Source organism: Ylistrum balloti, unplaced genomic scaffold (genome assembly GCF_031769215.1).
Source record: "Ylistrum balloti isolate Yb309-2 unplaced genomic scaffold, AGI_CSIRO_Ybal_v1 Utg370736, whole genome shotgun sequence".
NCBI lineage: Eukaryota > Metazoa > Mollusca > Bivalvia > Pectinida > Pectinidae > Ylistrum > Ylistrum balloti.
In genome coordinates, this window is record NW_026782434.1 from 1 (window position 1) to 19,580 (window position 19,580).

Below are 19,580 nucleotides of genomic sequence, written 5' to 3' on the forward strand. Positions count from 1 at the left end.
TCTCATTATTGATTATATGAATAAGATAGGCACCATTCAGGTTTAGGAAAATGCCTACATTGTTATATTATGGGAAATACAGTTACTCATAACGAGCGATTTTAAGCCTATCATAATTAATCGTTGTCGAAAAAATCGTAAGGCTGAAACTAAAAATAGCATATGACGTAGCCTACTATGTTGACATCCTGATGCACAAGTACCCCTATCAAGTACTCGGCTGCGGATGGTCCCATTTGCCTAGTAAATACCCGAGGTCTAGACCGATCGCGACTAATAATTAAGGTATAGTATAATCGCGGGATTTATATTAAGACTTGCCCCTTAGTGATAAGAAAATCGATTATATGGAAACCCCAAAATTCAGAAATCGCCAGAATTGGCTGGGTAAACTTATCGTCCCATAAACAACAGCAATGGTCATTTCAAACAACATCAATGTTCTTTATACGACATAGCCTAGTCGTAATAAATGATAGCTACATCATGTAGGAAGTCCGCTCATAAACACTATACTTTTTTCTGAAATCTCGTGAGAAACACAAAGAGTTCCGGGATAGGAGTGAACCACCAGGATGTCGAAATCTTCACTCAGCTTGGATTTTCAGCTAAGCTAGGTTACAATGTCTGATAATCGATTGAGCTATCGAGGCACACACCTTGGATCTTCACCTGAGCTAGGTTGCAATGACATTTACGGTAGATATAAATGACTTTATCCTTGCAGACAAAAAAACATATATTGCACACTAGCGCAATATTGCTTTGGTTTTTCTTCAATTCATAATTCTATCGTAGTTTTGAAAACTATATTTGGTCGTATCTAGAATGAAATTTCATCAGTGCTTTATCCAAAGCTCACAAATGTCCTAATTAAACAGACAATTATGGTAATGGCCGCTATTGCAAAAAAAATGTTACTGCTATTTTTCTCGTTAGGATGATAAACATTGACACGGAATTCGCTCGAGAGAACAAATATGAGGTTTTTGCACAAGATCAATAGGTTTTATGGTGAAAATATATATACAAACAGACACCACTACCACCACCACCACACGCACACACACACACACACACACACACACACACATATATATATCTACATATACATATATATATATATCCATATGTGTGGGAGTGTTTATATTTTTCTTTCCAATAATCACATATGGAGATAAGAGTACTTGCAGCGACAATAAAGTCTGATTCGTTGCCCCTGTCTCAGATTTCAGAAATCTTTACAAACCTTAAAATCTACATAGTCATAATGGTTAGATATAATTCATAGATCGTTGAACATCGTCTGACAGCTTGTATGGCGTATAGGCTTAGTGATGCACCTAAATGCTCAAACATTGGCCCAGTCAATATAACCGAAACATAATTAATTTGTGGTGTTTTGGAATGGTGGTATTTGCGTTATAACAGAAAAGGGGCCAGAAAACCAACCCTTATGAAAAAATATTTTCTTGTCTCTACTAGGTCAAGAAATTGTATTAAAGAAAATCACATATTAAATCACTTTAGAAGTGTAATTATCTCCCTCTTGTGTAACACTGGGTGTTGGAAATTATCTGTTTAAAACTAACGAAAATTGACAAAATGTTTCACATCGTGCTTTAAGATAATTGTACTATCAATATTTCCTAGAAGTACATTTGGTTTGATGATATTGGTTCTATTGTCTTTTTTTAAATGTGTAATAGTTTTTTTATTGCTCGCTGTTACAGCATAAGTTGATACTAAGATTTTTGATATGTGATATCAAATTTATAGCACATTCACGTACAATAAATATCTGGCAAATTATGTTTTTTTACGAGAAATATATATTTTATAATATATGGACAGGATTAATTAATGGAATCTTTCAACCCCATGGTGGTGAGATAGGTGGATCTCAACCAAAGGGAAACGATGATTACGTGTTTGCAACTTAAACATCTTTCAAGAGCCTTGAGGTCACCCTACCTCACCAACAAGGAGGTTAATATTTATTTCTCTCTCACCCTACTGGCTTTAATGGGTATTCTTGACTGTTTATTGTCTCAATCATTCACATCGTTGACGTGATTGAATTGTTGACGTGACGTAAGTGAATTGTTACTGTGACGTCATATTATTGCTCTGACAGGGAAATCACCCTGTCCAAACCCTAGGATGAGACAAGGAAATCTCACAATGGTGTAAAAAAAAAACATGGATTTACTTGTCCAGGGTTAAAAATCTGATAATAAAAACTTCATCTCCCACAATTGTGCCTGAGTAGGACTACACGGCTAAGTCATTGATTCTGGACAAAGAAATCCTTATTTTTCCTACACCCCCTGTTCGATTATTGGATGACTTTGTTTAAGAAAAATATGTGTATACAATTTTATAAAGAAATGCATTTAAAGTTTAACATTGCGAAGACTTCCCAGTTTTATAGCAAACTACGCATCCATTCAGTTGATACTATGGAATGTAGGATTTGTTGTTTTTCTTTGTTTAAATATGAAATATTATTTCATTCTCCTGAATAGGGCAAATATAGCAGAAAGCATTTAACCCAGGCTTGTTTTTTCCATGACTTTGTTTTTTTTCTTTTACACAATATATACCATCGTTATAACAACAAATCTGTGGCTATAAGTTATAACTTTGATATTTAATTTGAAATTGACTTGAATATACATGTATAACACACACTTTCATTGTACTTGTGCGTTTTCTTATAATTTGGGTGTACACAGTTTTAATACTTATCTACAAATTTTACAATTTCGAAGTATACTACAAAATTTACATTCTATGTTTTTTTCCTATTCAGGGGTATGGACCAACAACAAAAAGATGTTGTTCAAGAACTGTTTTCGTTTCTGGTGTACACAGTGGACCCCCGATATATCATGGCGGATATCTTCAGGCGGAGGGGGATGTCTCGACAACTAATGAATCGCATCGATGAAGATCCATGCCGGACACACCGAGCAGAAACATTCTTTTTGGAGATAGTAGACATATGTCCCTTTCGCATACTTATCAAATCATTGAAACGCACAAATCACAGGTTTGTAGCCAAGAAACTTCGTAAAGCCTATCAACGGATCACAAGACAAACATGTGTGAAAACAACAGATCAACTATTTGCATGGCAAAGCATTCATCCTGTCCAAAATGAGGAATGCGTTTATGAAGAATTAAGATCCTACAAGGACAATGGTAAAGGCGATACACTAGAACGGCGTGTAAGTAGTATTGTATGGAAATGGGAAACAGAATATAAAACTAGACGACCATCCCCAGAGAAATATCGTATGGCACAAGCTGTCATTGACGCCAAGCTCGTCTGGTTGCGATTTTCGTTGGAAGCTGAGAAACCGTGTGACGTGCTTGCACAAATTCATGACGTGGGAAGTCTGATTATTCACACTACACAGCCGGTAAAATCAACAATCATGGTTCTTTCTGTCCAGTTGCAATTATCGGTAAATTCAGGGGGTAATATAGAAGACTCTCTGCAAAAATACAATGACATCAAATTCACGGCTGAGAAATTGGAGTTAGGTGCGATACATTCGGTAAATGTGTACGTTGCAGAATTCTTGGTAGACCTTATGTCGTATAAACTTACAGGAAAGCAAGATCTCAAACACAAATTGCTGGGCTCTATCGATCAGATCATGGAGAGGTTCGAAAGAGCGGGTAATGCAGACGAAGCAGAGAAGCGATTTCGTTTACAATTTATAAGAAGAAGTCTTGTAGTCAAAGCACTGCTGTGTCTCAATCTGACAATCGGGGGAAGACCGATCCCTGGGCCTGTCTCTAGCAGCGATATAACTTCAGCGAGCGAAGCTCTTGAGAAAGTCGCCTGCGATTGGGAGGAACTTGATATGAGATGGAAGATGTTGTTCCATGTTGCGCTCTCGAGACGGTTTCTGTCGGAAGGGAACACAGCAAGGGCACTTGAAGAAGCAGAAAATGCTCAGAAATTATCAAACAAACTTCATCACTGTGAGGAACGACGTAATGTCATTCTATTATTGGAGGATATTCGAAATGCCTCCAATGACTAAACCAATATGGGTCGTTCCTGTTTGAATTAAACCAGAGACATATATAACACATGTGATATATACGTCTCTGATTAAACCTAGTTTTATAGGCGTGTCGTATAGGCAATACATTCGATACGGAAGTAAGTTGGTGGCCTTTACATTCCCTATGCAATAAACTGCTCGTGTACATTTATTAAAAGTAAGAAAGTGTTATTTATTATTGGGCATACATATATAATGTACTTATCATTTACCAGTACTATTTTGTACAGTCATTGGACTGACGGTGTACCACACTATTAGTGATACGATATTAATAGACTCTTCAACCTCTTGGAGGTGAAATAGAGGATCGATGTTTAAAGATGATTAATTTAGCAAACACAAGTATTGCTGAGTATTTAAACATAATAATCCTCCCTCAAAGATTGAGATCTTCGTTTCACCAACTATGGGGCGATTTTTATTTTACCTGCTGGGCTTTTTCGAATATGTATTTGTTGGCCCGGTAATTCACATCGTTGACAAGTCGCCATATGAAAGGGGAAGGAGGATGTTTGGTTCAACGCCCTGGAGGAACTGGAGGATGACCGTGGACCTCGGATTTGTCAACCGGCACATAAACTTGAATTCTGCTGATATTTCGTTTAAATAACGTCAGTCACGAGTGCTAAAACAAAAATCAATGTTTAAAAAATAATATCCTGGCCTCGAGTGCCTGTGATCTCGGCGACGAATAAGTGTTATCACTACTAAAAGTGTGATACTTCAAAGTATGATAATTTAATAACTTTGAACGCTATTTTGTGTTACATGTTTATTATACAATTACATTAATGATATTAGTGCTATTTGTATTTATCATTCGCAATATTAGTCATTTTTGATGTTAATTAATATTGGTAGTGCTACTTTATTCACTTGTATATATGTTTATTTAAAATGTAAGTATATATTATGAATGTAGAAGATTTTGATGAAATTAAAAATATTTTTAAACTGTATCAATTTTTTTATTTCAAGAAACTTAAGTTCTATATACATATGTATATCATCTTTTAACAACATAGTAATTTGAAAATATTGATATGTTATATACAGGTAAATTTATCTGTACAGGTAAATTTTTACAGGTAACAGGTGGCACTTTTATAGAGCAGACTATAATTGTTTTTCCTTTGTTCTCCATTTTCTTTCAATCTAACTGGTGTTGGCAAACTGGCACACAACCTAGCAAACTGGCACAACCACTCCGTATATACCTGCCCATGACCAGTGTAAGCTAACTTCCTTGTCTCGTCTAGGACCAAAACAGGAGGAATTCCCCTTCATAGCCATTAACTCACGTCAATTTTGCCTAATAAATATCGGCGTGGGAGTGATGAACAGTGATGAATCCCAATTATCATTATATTTTTTATAAGTAATTAATAGTCTTTCGAATTATTGTGACCCGATGACAACTTTATCCTTACGTATATAGTAGGTTTAAATGAAACCAGTTTCACTGACCCCTATGTCAGGCAGATACACTCGGTATATATTGTATGTATCATTATACACTTTATATCCCAAAGATTGTTTCAGGTAGATATATATGTTGCTTCTCGATTCAAAGTTTGGCTGAATAACTCCACTGAGGTAAAAGTTTTGTACAGGCAGTCACTTTATATATTGTCAACCAGCTGCAGTATCAAATATCCACAGCATATACAGCCTGGGTGTGAACATACGTTGTTGTCATTTGGAAACTACTATGGTGAATCCCTTATACGGAATTATAATATAAATATAATAGTTCTTCAACTATTGAGTAATAGTTTTAAGTGGACAACATATAAAACATTACTCAACTTAAGGCAGGGTAGGCTTATAAGAGTACAATGTTATAACTAATACTTTATACGGAACATGAAACAGACGTGTGGGCTTATTACCCGACAAAAGTTATTGTTGAATATATACAGCATACATATGTTACACATATATGTATCATAAGGCAAAGTGTGATGTTGAGAATGAATTTTATTTAAATATGAATACAAATACACTATCAACCTACTAGTACATGCATGTTAATAAACAAAGCACTGTCCTCTTATACACATCAATCAACATACAATTCCAATACACATATCTTTTCTTTCATTTGCATACTATCACTGAATATCTGACATTTCATACAACAGGATTTAAGGCATCTTTCTGTAAAGCGACAAACACTTGCTGGTACTGAATTCAAATTTAATCTCACAAAAACATGATCTAAGTACAGGTACTGGCCTCATCTATTAGTACCTTTATTTTATACTGAGTTTATAGATAAAGTTAACATTTCTAGGCTTTCTTCTGGAGTAATTCATTGAATAATAACCTTTTGAAAAAAAATGCATATATACTTCATTCTGTTGCATTTCCAAATTTTAACAAACTCCAACAAAATGGACTATAATAAATTAAACAAATACAATTTGTTGGAGCAGTACTAAAATTAGAGTTTTCATTTTATAATATTAAACATAACACAGTGTGATCTCTTGTTGAGGTCCTTGTTTTCCTATGAAAGGGTAAACATAACTTGATAGACTAGTTGTTCACTGTACAGTATATCAGCCAATCCAACATCTGTACCATGTTCTATTCTTCTATCATTCCACGATTACAATTGATTCAAGAATAGACTCATCCCGACTCCAGTATGACATAGTGAATAAAAGTTTCTCTTCTCTCCCATGGTTGTAGATTCCTAAAGTAAGGTTTGTTGTCCTATGTGATATTTTTTACAGCTAGGTTAAAAACAGCACACTAACTGCCATTCCAATACAACAAAATGCTACATATGGACTCAGTCGCTCTCCTGTAAACAAGTAAACAAACATATCAAATTTCTCATATAGTATGCAGAAATAATTAGATTGAAACAAAAATTTGACGAAATCATTGCAGTATATACAATTGCCAATATAATTCTCAGTTAAATTTGCATTTATTTTAATTTTCTAATAGTGAAATTTATTGGTAAACCCACAATTAATGAAATCATTCATTAATAACGTTCAATATCATACAACCTTCAAAAACACTACAAACCTATTCTTGCACATTTCCAAAATGTCCCCAAGAGTCTGGAAATAAAAATAAAAATTGGGAAATCACTGAAGAGGAAAACACTGTGCAGCCTGGGATTTTTTTCTCAATTAGGAATTAAGACATTTTGTCAAATATTATCTAGATTAAGAAAAAAAATACATTTTGAAAACTTTAGGAGAAATGCACATATATTACGGAAGTATCTACAATGATAAGATAAACATATTCTATCAAATATTTTTGTGCAAGAAATGACAGAACTTTTTAAAACATATTCTTGTTGATAAAATCAGTATGAATTTCCCTACTCTAATTGAAGCTTCAAAAAAATATTGGGCTTCAACTTGTTTGTATTTTTTCATAAATTTGTGCAAAAATTGTGTGTTTTTCTAAATATCACATTCTTTCTTGGTGTTGTCTTTTATTTGTAATATGACAGGCTAATTCAAATTAGTAGCGAATCAAAAATTGTCTCATGATAACTTTTTCTGACTACTATTTAGTATAATTAACCCAGAGCACAAAAATGCTTCTTTTATAAATATACTCACCCTGTTTTGTTCTTATCTATGACACTAGGAAATATGGAGCGGATATAAGCACAGGTACAGATCAGCAGTAACACCACTGTCAGAAGGCTTTGGAAATTAAATAGGGCTGACTGAAAATCAAGAGAAACATATTGTTGATATTTTTTTAAAGAAATAAAACAAATATTATTTTATTCAATTAAGACAGGTACAAAGTAGCCTTGTGCAATAATATATTATACAGTGTGCTATGGGTTAGCCCAAATAGTTCCGACCATCCGCCAACTGTTAACAATGTCAGATATGATTTGTACATGTAAATCAAAAACATATCAAACCGTTTGTACAAGTTTTTTTTTTTTTTAATCTTTTCCTAAATGGTCCTTGACAGGTTCAATAATATGTCTAGGAAAACAGTATACATATGTAGCTTAAATTCTATCCTCGCTCTATTTTTATGCCATTGTACTCTTAAAGTTCATTCCATTTCATGTTTTAAAAACAGAAGAAAACTAAGTAAATTTCAAAAAGAATGAATTTTTAACAGATCGTTTCTTTAATATTTCGGAACTTTTTACATACACACAATCTGTTTTATTTTGTTTTTAATTGTTTTTTTTTAACGCCTGCAATATCTCATAGCACTTTAAGGATGAAGTATGAAAAGGTCTGAATTGTGGCATTATAATTTGGAGAAATATTTGAGGTAAAGGAAAAAACACATAACTTGTCTTATTATTAGTAGTATTATTGTGAAAATTAGCTTTACACCTGTCACTTAATATATCATGCTTCTGTGCCTTTCTGTGAGTCAGAGGAAGTTATTTAAATGCTGTAACAATAATAAATATATAGCTATTTTGTAAGAATCTTTATACACAGGTCCTCAGTCAAACCAGTCAGAGACGCATGATATAGAAAGAACAAGAAATTAAACCCAGTAGGGACTTCATTCTTCGGCATTAGCTTTTGTATTTGTTAGCCCACCTGTGACGTCACTGACACTAAAAGTGTGCAAGTGTATTGACAGACAACACTAGTTTCTGTGCACAGACTTCATTGGCCAACCTGACCAGATCCATTTTCCGGTCACTGAGAAGTGAATATCATTTTTTAACAAAAATATGTTCCTAATGAATCAAAACTTCAAGACACAATCGGAAAATGACTCAGCTTTCCAGTGTCATCTGGATCTATTTAGAGATACTGCTTATCGTACTTCGGCAGAAAGAGACATACATTATAGTGTGGCATTTAATTTGTATACACTAAGTAGGAGTTTTGTTTTACAAATATAAAGAAAATAACATTATTTATTACAAAATTAGCACACTCAATTTGAAAATTATCAAGCTTTCTACTAGTCAGATTAATTATCTACTTTTGGAGCAAAAATGGTTTATAATCACAGCAAAGCTAGTTCACTCGACTTTGTTCGATTTATCGTTATAAAGAGGTGCAATTTATCGGCAGTTTTCTATATCTATGTAGTAAACTGAAGCCCCTGACATGAGAACGAAATATCAAGGTTCGGCCCGATTTGTGTAAACAGAAAGCAGAATTTATCTATTCTAAATCGGTAAAACGATGCATAGTTGTTTAAAATTCTAATCGTGTTAGTATAAAAACGTGTTGGGATTTCGGTTACTTTTACTACAAATCGTTATCATTAGCAGCAACAGTCATATACCCACCATGTTGACGTGTATTCCTTAGTGGCAACGTAACAATCAATTTGATTGGCTAAATGGAAAATATATGTCTAATCAAATCCGTCGTCTTATTACCGTTAGCTTACCATTAAGTATGATGGATCGATTTTTCCCATGCAGTAAATGGACATTATAATGGTTACCTTCGAAACATTTATTTACGTTTATATTCAAGTTAAAATGATAAATTTCTTCTCTGTTTCTCAAATCTGTTTACCAAAGCGAATAGTCTATTTTGATACTTTTCTTATTATGAATTGATAGTGTTAATTTGCAAAAGATAGGCAATGAATACAAGGGGGGTAACTCTAACCCTTACTGAAGCAAAAGAAATGGCTGCGCCAAGACCAAACTGTCTCCTAGTGCTCAGTGCAGGAAATGAAGGTTGCTTTATATGATTTATGCTTTTCATTTACGCTGTAAAATTAAAATAAGTGTGTAGCTCTTCACCAAATGGCAGCGCTGTCGACATAAACGAGCGAGAGCGCACATGACAATATAATTGGAAGGGGCGTGTCGGTCGGTTTGTTTCGGTTGTACAGACAGCGTTAACTGAAGTAGAATTTTATTATGAACTCTGTTGTCATATTTCAGTAAAACATCATTTACAGACTTTATAGTATTGTCAATGATAATATCTTACATTAAATAACGCAAATCGACCTCGTCGGACGATTGCTTATTAAAAGATATTTTGTTATTAACATGTGTTTATATATTACAGAAGACCTGAAGACTGTAATAGTATTGACATTACTATAACCAGGAAGCTTAACTGCTGTGGTATCAATACTTTGATAGATAGATCAACCAATCACTTGCGGTTTATAAAAGATAGTTACTTGCGAGTGTGAATATCAAATCTGATTCTCATTGATCTGATGACTTATAGACTGTTGATCTGTAGTTTTGATAGGGAATTTTATAAAATCTTGATCCAGCTAAAACTCTTTGTTGTCAGGTGTTTGTGTTCCATATGTTTTGTTGACTGACTTTGTTTATCCCAACAGGTGTCTCTGCACAGTCGTTTATCCAGGCATACAACCTTGCCAGCTCCAACTTCAACATACAGCTAGCATCACCAGGGGTGGGTTTATACATTTTCTTCTCTCATTAAATTACTACATCAATGTCCATAGGGAATAGGATTTTCAGCTACAAGCCATTTCTAGCCATAAAATACTAAAAATTTGGTTGAAAATGGGATGTAATCAGATTGTCTATTATGACATCATAACCATCAATTATGATAGTGTGTGTATATTATGTTGCTGACATAATATAAATACGGTAAATAATAAATAAAAATCATCCAGTTTATTTCATTGAATTACCTATTACCTATCCACTTCGTGCCTCGTTACATTTAAGGCCTTCACAGAACGCTTCCATCTCTGCCGGTCTGTTGCCACTGTCTGCACCTCGTTCCAGGATTTCCAGCCTGCTTCTTCTCTCTCTCTTTCCACTGTTCTTCTCCACGTCATCTTCGGTACTCCTCTTTTCCGCTTCCCGCTGGGGCCCAGGTTAAGGCAACGTTGCAGTCGTTGTTTCTGTCCTGTCTCAATATGTGTCCAATCATTTTCCATCTGCGCATTTGATCTCTTGGCTAATTGGTCATTGAATATCAACTGATTTTCCACTCCTCTCTTTAGTAAGTGATGAAAGAAGTTTTCCTGATCCCAAAATGGAGAAAAGGCCTTCTTGAATATGAAACCAATATAAAGTAAACACAGATCAAAAAGATTCTTTAGTAAAGTAAAGAACGATCTAATATTATTATTGGCAGAGGCTCAACACTAGACAGATGTGTGTAAAAATGTCTATACTGTCTGTTGAAGTATGGAAAAGGATATATATAGCAATTGATATTCTGAATATGTTTCACTTCTCTATTGTCTCCAGGGTCGTAATGTGGAATACACACAGCAGGATGAGAGTAACCGTCGTTGGTTCAATGAATTCCGCAGCAAGGCCACCTCATCGCCTATTGCCTTGGATACAGTTGATGGTAATAATTTTTACATTATATGACAGTTGTTGACTTAGTTGTTTTTTTCTGACATTGAACATTGGCCTAGCTAGCTCATACAATCAGTAAACTTCAAGACAACTTTTACACGTAGTTACAGCTCTTAATTCACCATGGAATATGTGGAATAGTTATTCTTTTCTTGTGTAATGTATCAGGCATGTAGTTACTATCTCTTGTACAGATATCTAGTACATAGTTGAAGTGGTTGATTGGTTACAGGTTTTCCGTCTCCATGACTCGTCCTATCTCTAGGCATTTTCCAGCAGATGAATGTCAGTGTGCTGGCGATGACATAATTAAATGGCGAGGTGTAGCATGACAAAGTCTTTTTGATGCCCCATTGTATTCACAGAGTTACATCCCTTAGTACATGGTGTGTTATTTTGCCTAAACACAATTGATATCATGTATGCAAAATGTATCTTATAGACTTGACTAAAATTACTGTTATTGTTCTTTGTATGTGTATACAGTTTACATCTTTGAAAGGCAGACTGTGTGTTAGATTTTGAATTTGGTACTGTAATTCATATTTAAACATTTATCTATAAATCCTAACTGGAAGTTGTGGCTGATGATTGCTGATAGAAACCTGCTTTGTTATGAATATTAATGTTTATTCTGTATGATATCAATGATAATAACTGTATTCTGTATGTTGTCAAAATTGATGTTTATTCTGTATGACATCAATGTTAATGACTGTATTCTGTATGTTGTCAAATTTGATGTTTATTCTGTATATAGATATAAATGTTTGTTCTATATGTTTTCAATATCTCGTGTTTAAGCTGCCCGTTACAGTGCCCTGCTTTTGCCCTCAGCCCCAGGAGCTTTACAGGATCTGGCATCAGATCAACACCTTGGACAGATCCTCTCACACTTCATCAGCGAGAAAAGTAAAATTCTTTTAATTTCTTCGTAATTACCGGCAGGTATTAAGTTATGACATTATGAAAAATGACTGATTTGATATAAAATCAAAATATATATAATGCTCTATTTTTGTGTTGCCTGCAGAGCTGGCGGACACTTAGTGATCACTTTGTCCGTCATCACGCGTTGTTGGCGACAGCGTCGTCGTCCATATGAAAGTTTTCTGGACTTTTTTCGGTAATGCTTTGAGTTATCAAAATGATATTTGGCGTATGGCTTTTTGTTGCCAGGGTACAGATTAAGTTTGATTCCCGACTATCTGTGACCTTTTTTGGCAGAGTTATGCCCCTTCCAACTTAGAAAATTTCCTGGGAATATTGTTTTCCGGACTTTTTTGGCTGATGCTTTGAGTTATCGAAATGAAATTTGATATATGGCTTTTTGTTGCAAGGGCACAGATTAAGTCTGATTCGCGACTGTCTGTGACCTTTTTTGGCAGAGTTATGCCCCTTCCAACTTAGAAAATTTCCTGGGAATATTGTTCTCCGGACTTTTTTGGTTTATGCTTTGAGTTATCGAAATGAAATTTGTTATATTGGTTCTTGTTGCAAGGGTACAGATTAAGCTTGATTCCTGGCTGTCTGTGACCCTTTTTGGCAGAGTTATGCCCCTTTGAACTTAGAAAATTCTCTGGGAATATCGTTTTCTTGACTTTCTTTGGAAATGACATTTGCTATATGACTTCTTGTTGCAAGGGTACAGATTAAGTTTGATTCCTGGCTGTCTGTGACCCTTCTTGACTTAGTTATGCCCCTTTGAACTTAGAAAATTCTCTGGGAATATCGTTTTCTTGACTTTCTTTGGTTATGCTTTGAGTTATAGAAATGACATTTGCTATATGACTTCTTGTTGGAAGGGTACAGATAATTTTGATTCTTGGCAGTCTGTAACCCTTCTTGGCAGTGATATGTCCCTTTGAATTTGGAAAATTTCTCAGGAATATTGCTTTGCGCAGTTTTCCCTTTATGTTTCAAGTTATAGAAATGAAATTTGGTATTACAACTTTATGGTTGATCGTTGCACATCCAGTTCAATTTCTGCGTGACCGTGACACTTTATGCAGGCGACACATACAGTTCCGAGGAACTCTTGTCTGATGAGTGATTATTCTAATTGTAACATTAATTAGCAAATAGATATATAGTTGACGTAAGTGATGCAAATGATTGCACAATATATTGTATTACAGTGTAGTGTATGAAATTCTTCATCTGATTAACAGAAGGCATATGTGCTGTTGGACATGGAGTAGCAGGGCTCTTTGCTGCAAAGAAAGATGGTGGACGTATGTGGTGTTTTGACAGTTATAGTCTAACTGGAGTAAGTGAACTAGTTTCTTTTCTATCAGCTTGTTATACCCTTCCATAACAACCTCAGAGATTCAATACCTTACACTACACTTAACTCTCACAAACACAAACCCTCTCCAAAGCCACGAAATGTTCTTCTTTACACTCATTCCTATTTTTCTTTTTTCAGTCTCTCAACCCAATTCATTGATATCCCTCCCAACAAATTATTCCTACCACTGAACCCCACCCCTGCTCCCAACAACTTTCCCTTGGTCCCTTATACGTCTCTAAGTAAAGTCAAGATAGAAGTCAAGAAGTTAGTGTATATGGTCACTCATGTGACAGCCTTTGTGAAAGATGTCGGAAACTGACAGAAAAACTCTAGATTTCAAGAGATGCAAGTTGATGAAAATAATGAGGAAGTTTTAAGGTTGTCATATGTCTTGATGTGGGATGTGTTTGGTGCTCAACTGGTTGGTTCTGTTCCTGTTTACCTTATTTGGGAAGGCAACCTTACTAACTTGGTTTTACGTATATTTACAAAGTGATTGTCATTGGTGAAGCAGAAGATGCTTCCTCTTTAAGAACATATGGTCATATTTTCCTTATACTTTTTCAGGAGTTTCTGTGTAAATCTTTTTTTTTGTTCATATTTTGCCCTTGTGATATTCAATTTGAATTTGGATTATGGTTCTGTTGATATTGTTGTTTTCAAGTGTTGTTATGTTGGAAAATATTTACAAAACTATAGTATAGTAAAGGTTATTTAGACTATGAATAAATTATTTTACTTAAATTTTATTTCACTTTCATATATGAAGGATTTTAAAGTTTTCTGCACTAGCACTATGATCAATCAGTTTGATATACAATTTAGTATCCAAATACAGGTACAGAATTGAAAGGCTTTTATAACTGTTTTTCTCCTGTAATAAGCCCTCTGGTCCAATATGTGATCTCCTATTTTATGCGTTGGCTTTTCACAGAATAATGAAATTGTTTGGTTTATCAAGACTACCAGGTGTTGGATTATTGCCACATAATTAGGTTAATACTCCAATATATTTATTACATGTATGTTCCTTTATTGCCACTTTCACTTAAGAATATTTTTCATTGAGTGAATTAATTTTACAAATTCAGAGGTTTTTCTCAATAATTTGTAGCCATCAGTGTTTGAGCTTGCCCGATCTCCTGAATTCTCGTCTTTGTCGATCATCATAGAAGATTCCATCAAAGACAATGGTGGAAATTACAATGGTATGTATGCATCATTATCGACAGGTATTATGGGACTAAGTTATGAAAGCCAATTCGCAGAGGAATCATTTGAGGAATTATACCTTGAGATTCAAATGATTTACCTCCCTTTTTATCTTAATGCTACACTGTGTAGACTTCTTAAAAAACATCATATCATAATTATTCACTGATCTTATATTCCACTCCAACCATTTGATAGAGAATAGTTTTACTAATGCTTTACCTGTTGTATCCAAATTGACTTTAACTTCTTGTAAAATCATATTTTTGTGTTATCACAAGTTTATTATAAAAGTACTTCATCATATTGGCAGTAAGGGTATAAGGTGTAGTGTAATGAAAATTTTTCCAGTATTTCACTAACAAAAATGCACTAACATCTTTTTTCACTAGTTAAAACTTGATGTACAGTGACGTATTTATTTATATCTCATTCAGCTAGTGAACCTGATGCTGTTCATATCATCATTGACCGCCACCTGATAACTGGTCAGAATGTCCAGTCTACACTGACCGCAGTACAGAATCTTACACTTATGTGTGCTCCAAAGTAGGTTGACACAGATTTTGTAAATTCATGTGTACACGATTGCCACATGTGCAAATTTCAGATTTATGTAAAATTGTATGGTTGGCAGCAACAGGTGATAAACTCAGATTTCTAGCTCACCTGGTCCCAAGAGCTGATTAACTTATATCATGCCATGTTGTCTGTCCATCTGTGTATCAATTTTTTTGTACAAATTACTACTAGCCATAAACAACTGAGCAGATTTTGAACAAAGTTTGTCACAAGCATCCTTGTTTTGCTTACCCTTCAAGGAAAGTGAGGTGGGCCCATTGTAGAAATAGATATAGTGTATGTTTTGTGTTTGGAAATTTAGAAAACCTTTCATATTAGTTTGGATGAAGTATTTTCAGCCAAACAAAGCCAGGTAAGCAATATAGTCCCTATAAGCCTTTTGCATTAAATCGTATGGTAAGCTGTCACAGATGATATGCTTTGATTTTGTAATACATCATGCTGATGGTGGCCATGGGTATGTAATACAAAAATAACAAAAAAAAAGATTTAACCAACATCAGTTCAGAGTGAATTGATTGATAAGTTGGGCGCTGTGCCTTGGATGTGGATACCAAACAGTATGCAGGTTGATGGAATAAAATATCAAAATTATCCATATAATTTTCAATCACAACACACACCAAGTGACACCAGTGAGTGACACCAGTGAGTGACACCAGTGACTGACACTTGGTATGTGTTGTGATTGAAACTTACTTGGATTATTTATGCTTAGAATTTGTAATCTATAAAGTGGCAGTTTGGCATGCCACTTGTTATAGTGGTTTTGTTTTAATAATCGCCATCTAAAAATGTTGAATAATCGATGATTATACTGTAATCAAATACGTTTTTTTAATGTTTTGGATAAGTTTATGTCAACGAAGATCTCATTAACTTCCATGTTTCTGCACTTCTGACCCCTAGAATTATTGTTTGGTTCTATACAGCTGTATAGTCCAGTTTTTATAATAACTTTGCAATGTTAACACCGTAACATATCAAAAGAATGTGTCATTATTACAATCTTTACTGCAGAAACATGATTTAACAGTTATTTTCCCACTCTAGTAATGAATTTCACACCCTACTTTGAAACTGGATATATTCAGGGGTTACAATTTTTGTGATTTTCAAAAAAAAATTATTTCTTGGATACTTGTTTTCGTGGATAGATATACCTTGTAGCTGAAAAAGCCTGCTGATACAAATTTGAACACTTGGTGGACATATAAATAAATTGATTAAGAGAACCCACGAAAGAAGCGAAATAAAACGCCCTAAAAATTTATGTATGCTATAGAAGGCGCATTAAAGTAAGCCTTTAATTCTTGAAATAGTTAACCATTGGAGTATGATATCTAAGTGCTTATTTTTAAATTTTCCCACAGGCATGCCAAAGTGATGAGCCCTCGGTGATACTGCTGAACCAATCAAGTCAGTGTTTCTTACAAAAGAATGTACTCCAGCTGTGGGTTAAGGAGAAATACAGACTGTGTTTTGGAGATAGTTTGTCTCACTATCCAGCCAGTGTTTAAGGGGACATCTTGTCTCACTGTGTCCAGCCAAAGGTTTAGGGGACAGATTGTCCCACTACCCACACTGTGTTCGAGGAGACAGATTTTTCCATTTCTGTAGCTAACCAATGGTTGAAAGAAATCATCTCTTATAACCACGAGAACAGTACAAAACTTGCTAAACAATCCAGCCAACTTAAAAACCTGGTCTTATAAATAATGCGTTATTTATATTTTTTTTTCATTTTCTTGTAATTTAATTTTTATAAGATTGTTTTGAAATAACATTAATTTTATATAAATTTTAATGTATTTATAATAAAGCTAGCTTGCAGTGATGCATAACTCCAAGGAAGTTAGATTTTCTTCTTAGGATGGAAATGTCTGAATTAAATATCTTCTAGGAAATGAATGTGGCTGGATCATCTACTGGGAGTGAAATGACTAGATTGATTATCTACTGGTATTGAATTATGGGTCCTTCATGGTTCGAATACATTTGAAATAATCATCGTTGAATATACTGTGTGTGTCTGATACTATAACAGATTACTTTATCCTATTGCTTTGGTATTCACATTGTTCATCTCTAAGATAATCAAACTTTCTCATCTTTCATTCCTCAACATAACTAATGTGAACATATCTCGGCAGTTATTATTTTCATACATTGTTGATTCCACAGGTGACAAATATCTGCCTGGAATGCCCGTTGTACATCATATTACGCAAATGACAAGAAAATCAGAGGTGTGAAAATCTGCTTATACAGATGTATAGAACAAATATTACATGTTGTAATTCATAAGGATTCTAGACTTTTGCAATTTTCCATTCATTTTGATAAAACAGTGAAATAAGTACCGTTAAAAGAAAATCATTATTGGTCACTATTTATTCACACTTCCTAATTATTCATACCTGAGTTACTCATCAATGGCATTCATAGTGTTATGTATTCTACCATGTTTTAACATCTGAATGGATTATGTAATACCAATCCATCATTCTAGTAATACATTAGTTGACATCAAAGGATAGCTCATTCTAGTCAAATGTCTACCTGCAGATAGCTAATATCGATAGATAGTCTGTATAAAGGTTTTGAATTCAAGTTTGCAGAAAAATGATTTTTTTTTTTTATGAATCAACAATGTCTTCTGTTATAGTAGTTGAGCAATTTATTTTTGGCAAATTTGGTCTCTTTTATATATAGGTCTTTACAGTCAGATGATCATTAAAGCCTGTGGGCCTCTTGTTATTTATACTATGCAGATGGGATGGGTTGGTTAAAATATACTTTGAAATGTTGGATGAATTCTGAATAGGCATGGATGCAGAATAATCCAAAGTTGTCACTCATTTAGGGATAATATATTTTATGGTTAAGTTGCTTACAGACTGTGGTGCAATATTTCAATTTGTTTTCAGTGTATGTTAATTTTGTTCTGACATGTCAATCTATTATATGATAATGAAATAAATATATCTTGATATATAATGGAGAATTGATTTGTTTATGAACTGATTATGGAATATAAGTTGTCTGTAAACAGTGAGTTCAGAATTTGTTAGTAGCAAACATATACACTGTCTAAACAGGAATCACATATTCATAAAAAGGTGTCTGATTCCTGTGCTTGCTTTTACTAATCCTTTAACATAGTAACCCAATTATGTCGATTGTGGTATGACCCAACTGAGTCAGGTTTTGGTAAACGTCTTATTTCTGTCCATCTAATACAGAGATCTTTCCTTGGATAAATAGAAGTCATATTTGCATCTATTGAAATAGAAAAAAAAAAAAAAAAACATTATGGGGACAATTTTGATAAGGTTATTTTCTGGCCATTTCGTGCAATTTCGATGCAATTGAAGTGACCGTAATCGTGGGGACAATTGTCTCGTGTCAATGTCCTCACAGTCATAAATGTCCCCACAATGTGGATCGGAAATAAGTCCCTTAACTACGCTTTTTCCAGACTCATTACATCCTATACAGCGAGGATTATATTCGCCTTAAAATATATATGAATGTGTAAAGTATGTATGGCCCATCTGAAGACTGGCAAGGACAACATCGTCTCGGTGGTTGTGTCTTTAGCAATGGAGACCATTCACCGACGATAGGATTTACGGAACTTGATTTTTTTATCAGTATATTGATTCCTTTTCTCTTACCACTGAGAGCTTAGAAATTGATTGATAAATGGTTTAGAATCCTTAAAATGAAGTTTAAAAACAACAGGTGGTAACGACAAAGTTGCCTTTGTGACACGATCTTCTCTTCCATTGTTTCGTATTTCAATGTGCACAGGAACCCAGCAAATTAATATGAAAGTTTAAGGCAATTTCATGAGTGATCAATGACCAAAAAAATCGAAAATAAACCGTGAAATAAAATAAAACAAAACATACACCCCTTCCAACAAAAAAGAAAGAATGAAAATAAAACAATTGCCACATACGACAGGAAATTGCCCTTGTCCTATTTGGATATACCATGAATGCATCGTGACCTGTTTTGTAATGTATTTGACATCATCAGGACATCGGTTTCAGACCGTTATGTATTTTAGGCAATTTCGTCGATCCGTATC

The 19,580-nt window shown here is 34.3% G+C and overlaps 2 protein-coding genes across 2 annotated transcripts; both read left to right on the forward strand.

The window, feature by feature from the left end:
• The first annotated feature begins 200 nt into the window (after nt 1-200).
• Nucleotides 201-4,061, forward strand: LOC132557881 (uncharacterized). The gene is made up of 2 exons (XM_060222408.1): nt 201-285; nt 2,816-4,061. The coding sequence occupies exon 2, from the start codon at nt 2,820-2,822 to the stop codon at nt 4,059-4,061; it is 1,242 nt and encodes a 413-aa protein (XP_060078391.1). The 5' UTR covers nt 201-285; nt 2,816-2,819.
• Nucleotides 4,062-9,693: 5,632 nt separating this feature from the next.
• LOC132557883 (glutamine amidotransferase-like class 1 domain-containing protein 1) lies at nt 9,694-18,481 on the forward strand. Its single transcript, XM_060222410.1, has 8 exons — nt 9,694-9,759; nt 10,386-10,462; nt 11,278-11,383; nt 12,199-12,306; nt 13,566-13,663; nt 14,802-14,895; nt 15,337-15,448; nt 16,855-18,481. The coding sequence occupies exons 1-8, from the start codon at nt 9,708-9,710 to the stop codon at nt 16,880-16,882; spliced, it is 675 nt and encodes a 224-aa protein (XP_060078393.1). The 5' UTR covers nt 9,694-9,707; the 3' UTR covers nt 16,883-18,481.
• Nucleotides 18,482-19,580: the final 1,099 nt, after the last annotated feature.

What these genes read in the sequence shown, in the direction of transcription:
- LOC132557883 (XM_060222410.1), top strand. Translation starts at nt 9,708, where the DNA reads ATGGCTGCGCCAAGACCAAACTGTCTCCTAGTGCTCAGTGCAGGAAAT. An exon ending in ACACTTCATCAGCGAGAAAA is followed by an intron (nt 12,307 to 13,565) that starts GTAAAATTCTTT and finishes TCTGATTAACAG; the next exon opens with AAGGCATATGTGCTGTTGGA. An exon ending in CAATGGTGGAAATTACAATG is followed by an intron (nt 14,896 to 15,336) that starts GTATGTATGCAT and finishes TATCTCATTCAG; the next exon opens with CTAGTGAACCTGATGCTGTT.
- LOC132557881 (XM_060222408.1), top strand. Translation starts at nt 2,820, where the DNA reads ATGGACCAACAACAAAAAGATGTTGTTCAAGAACTGTTTTCGTTTCTG.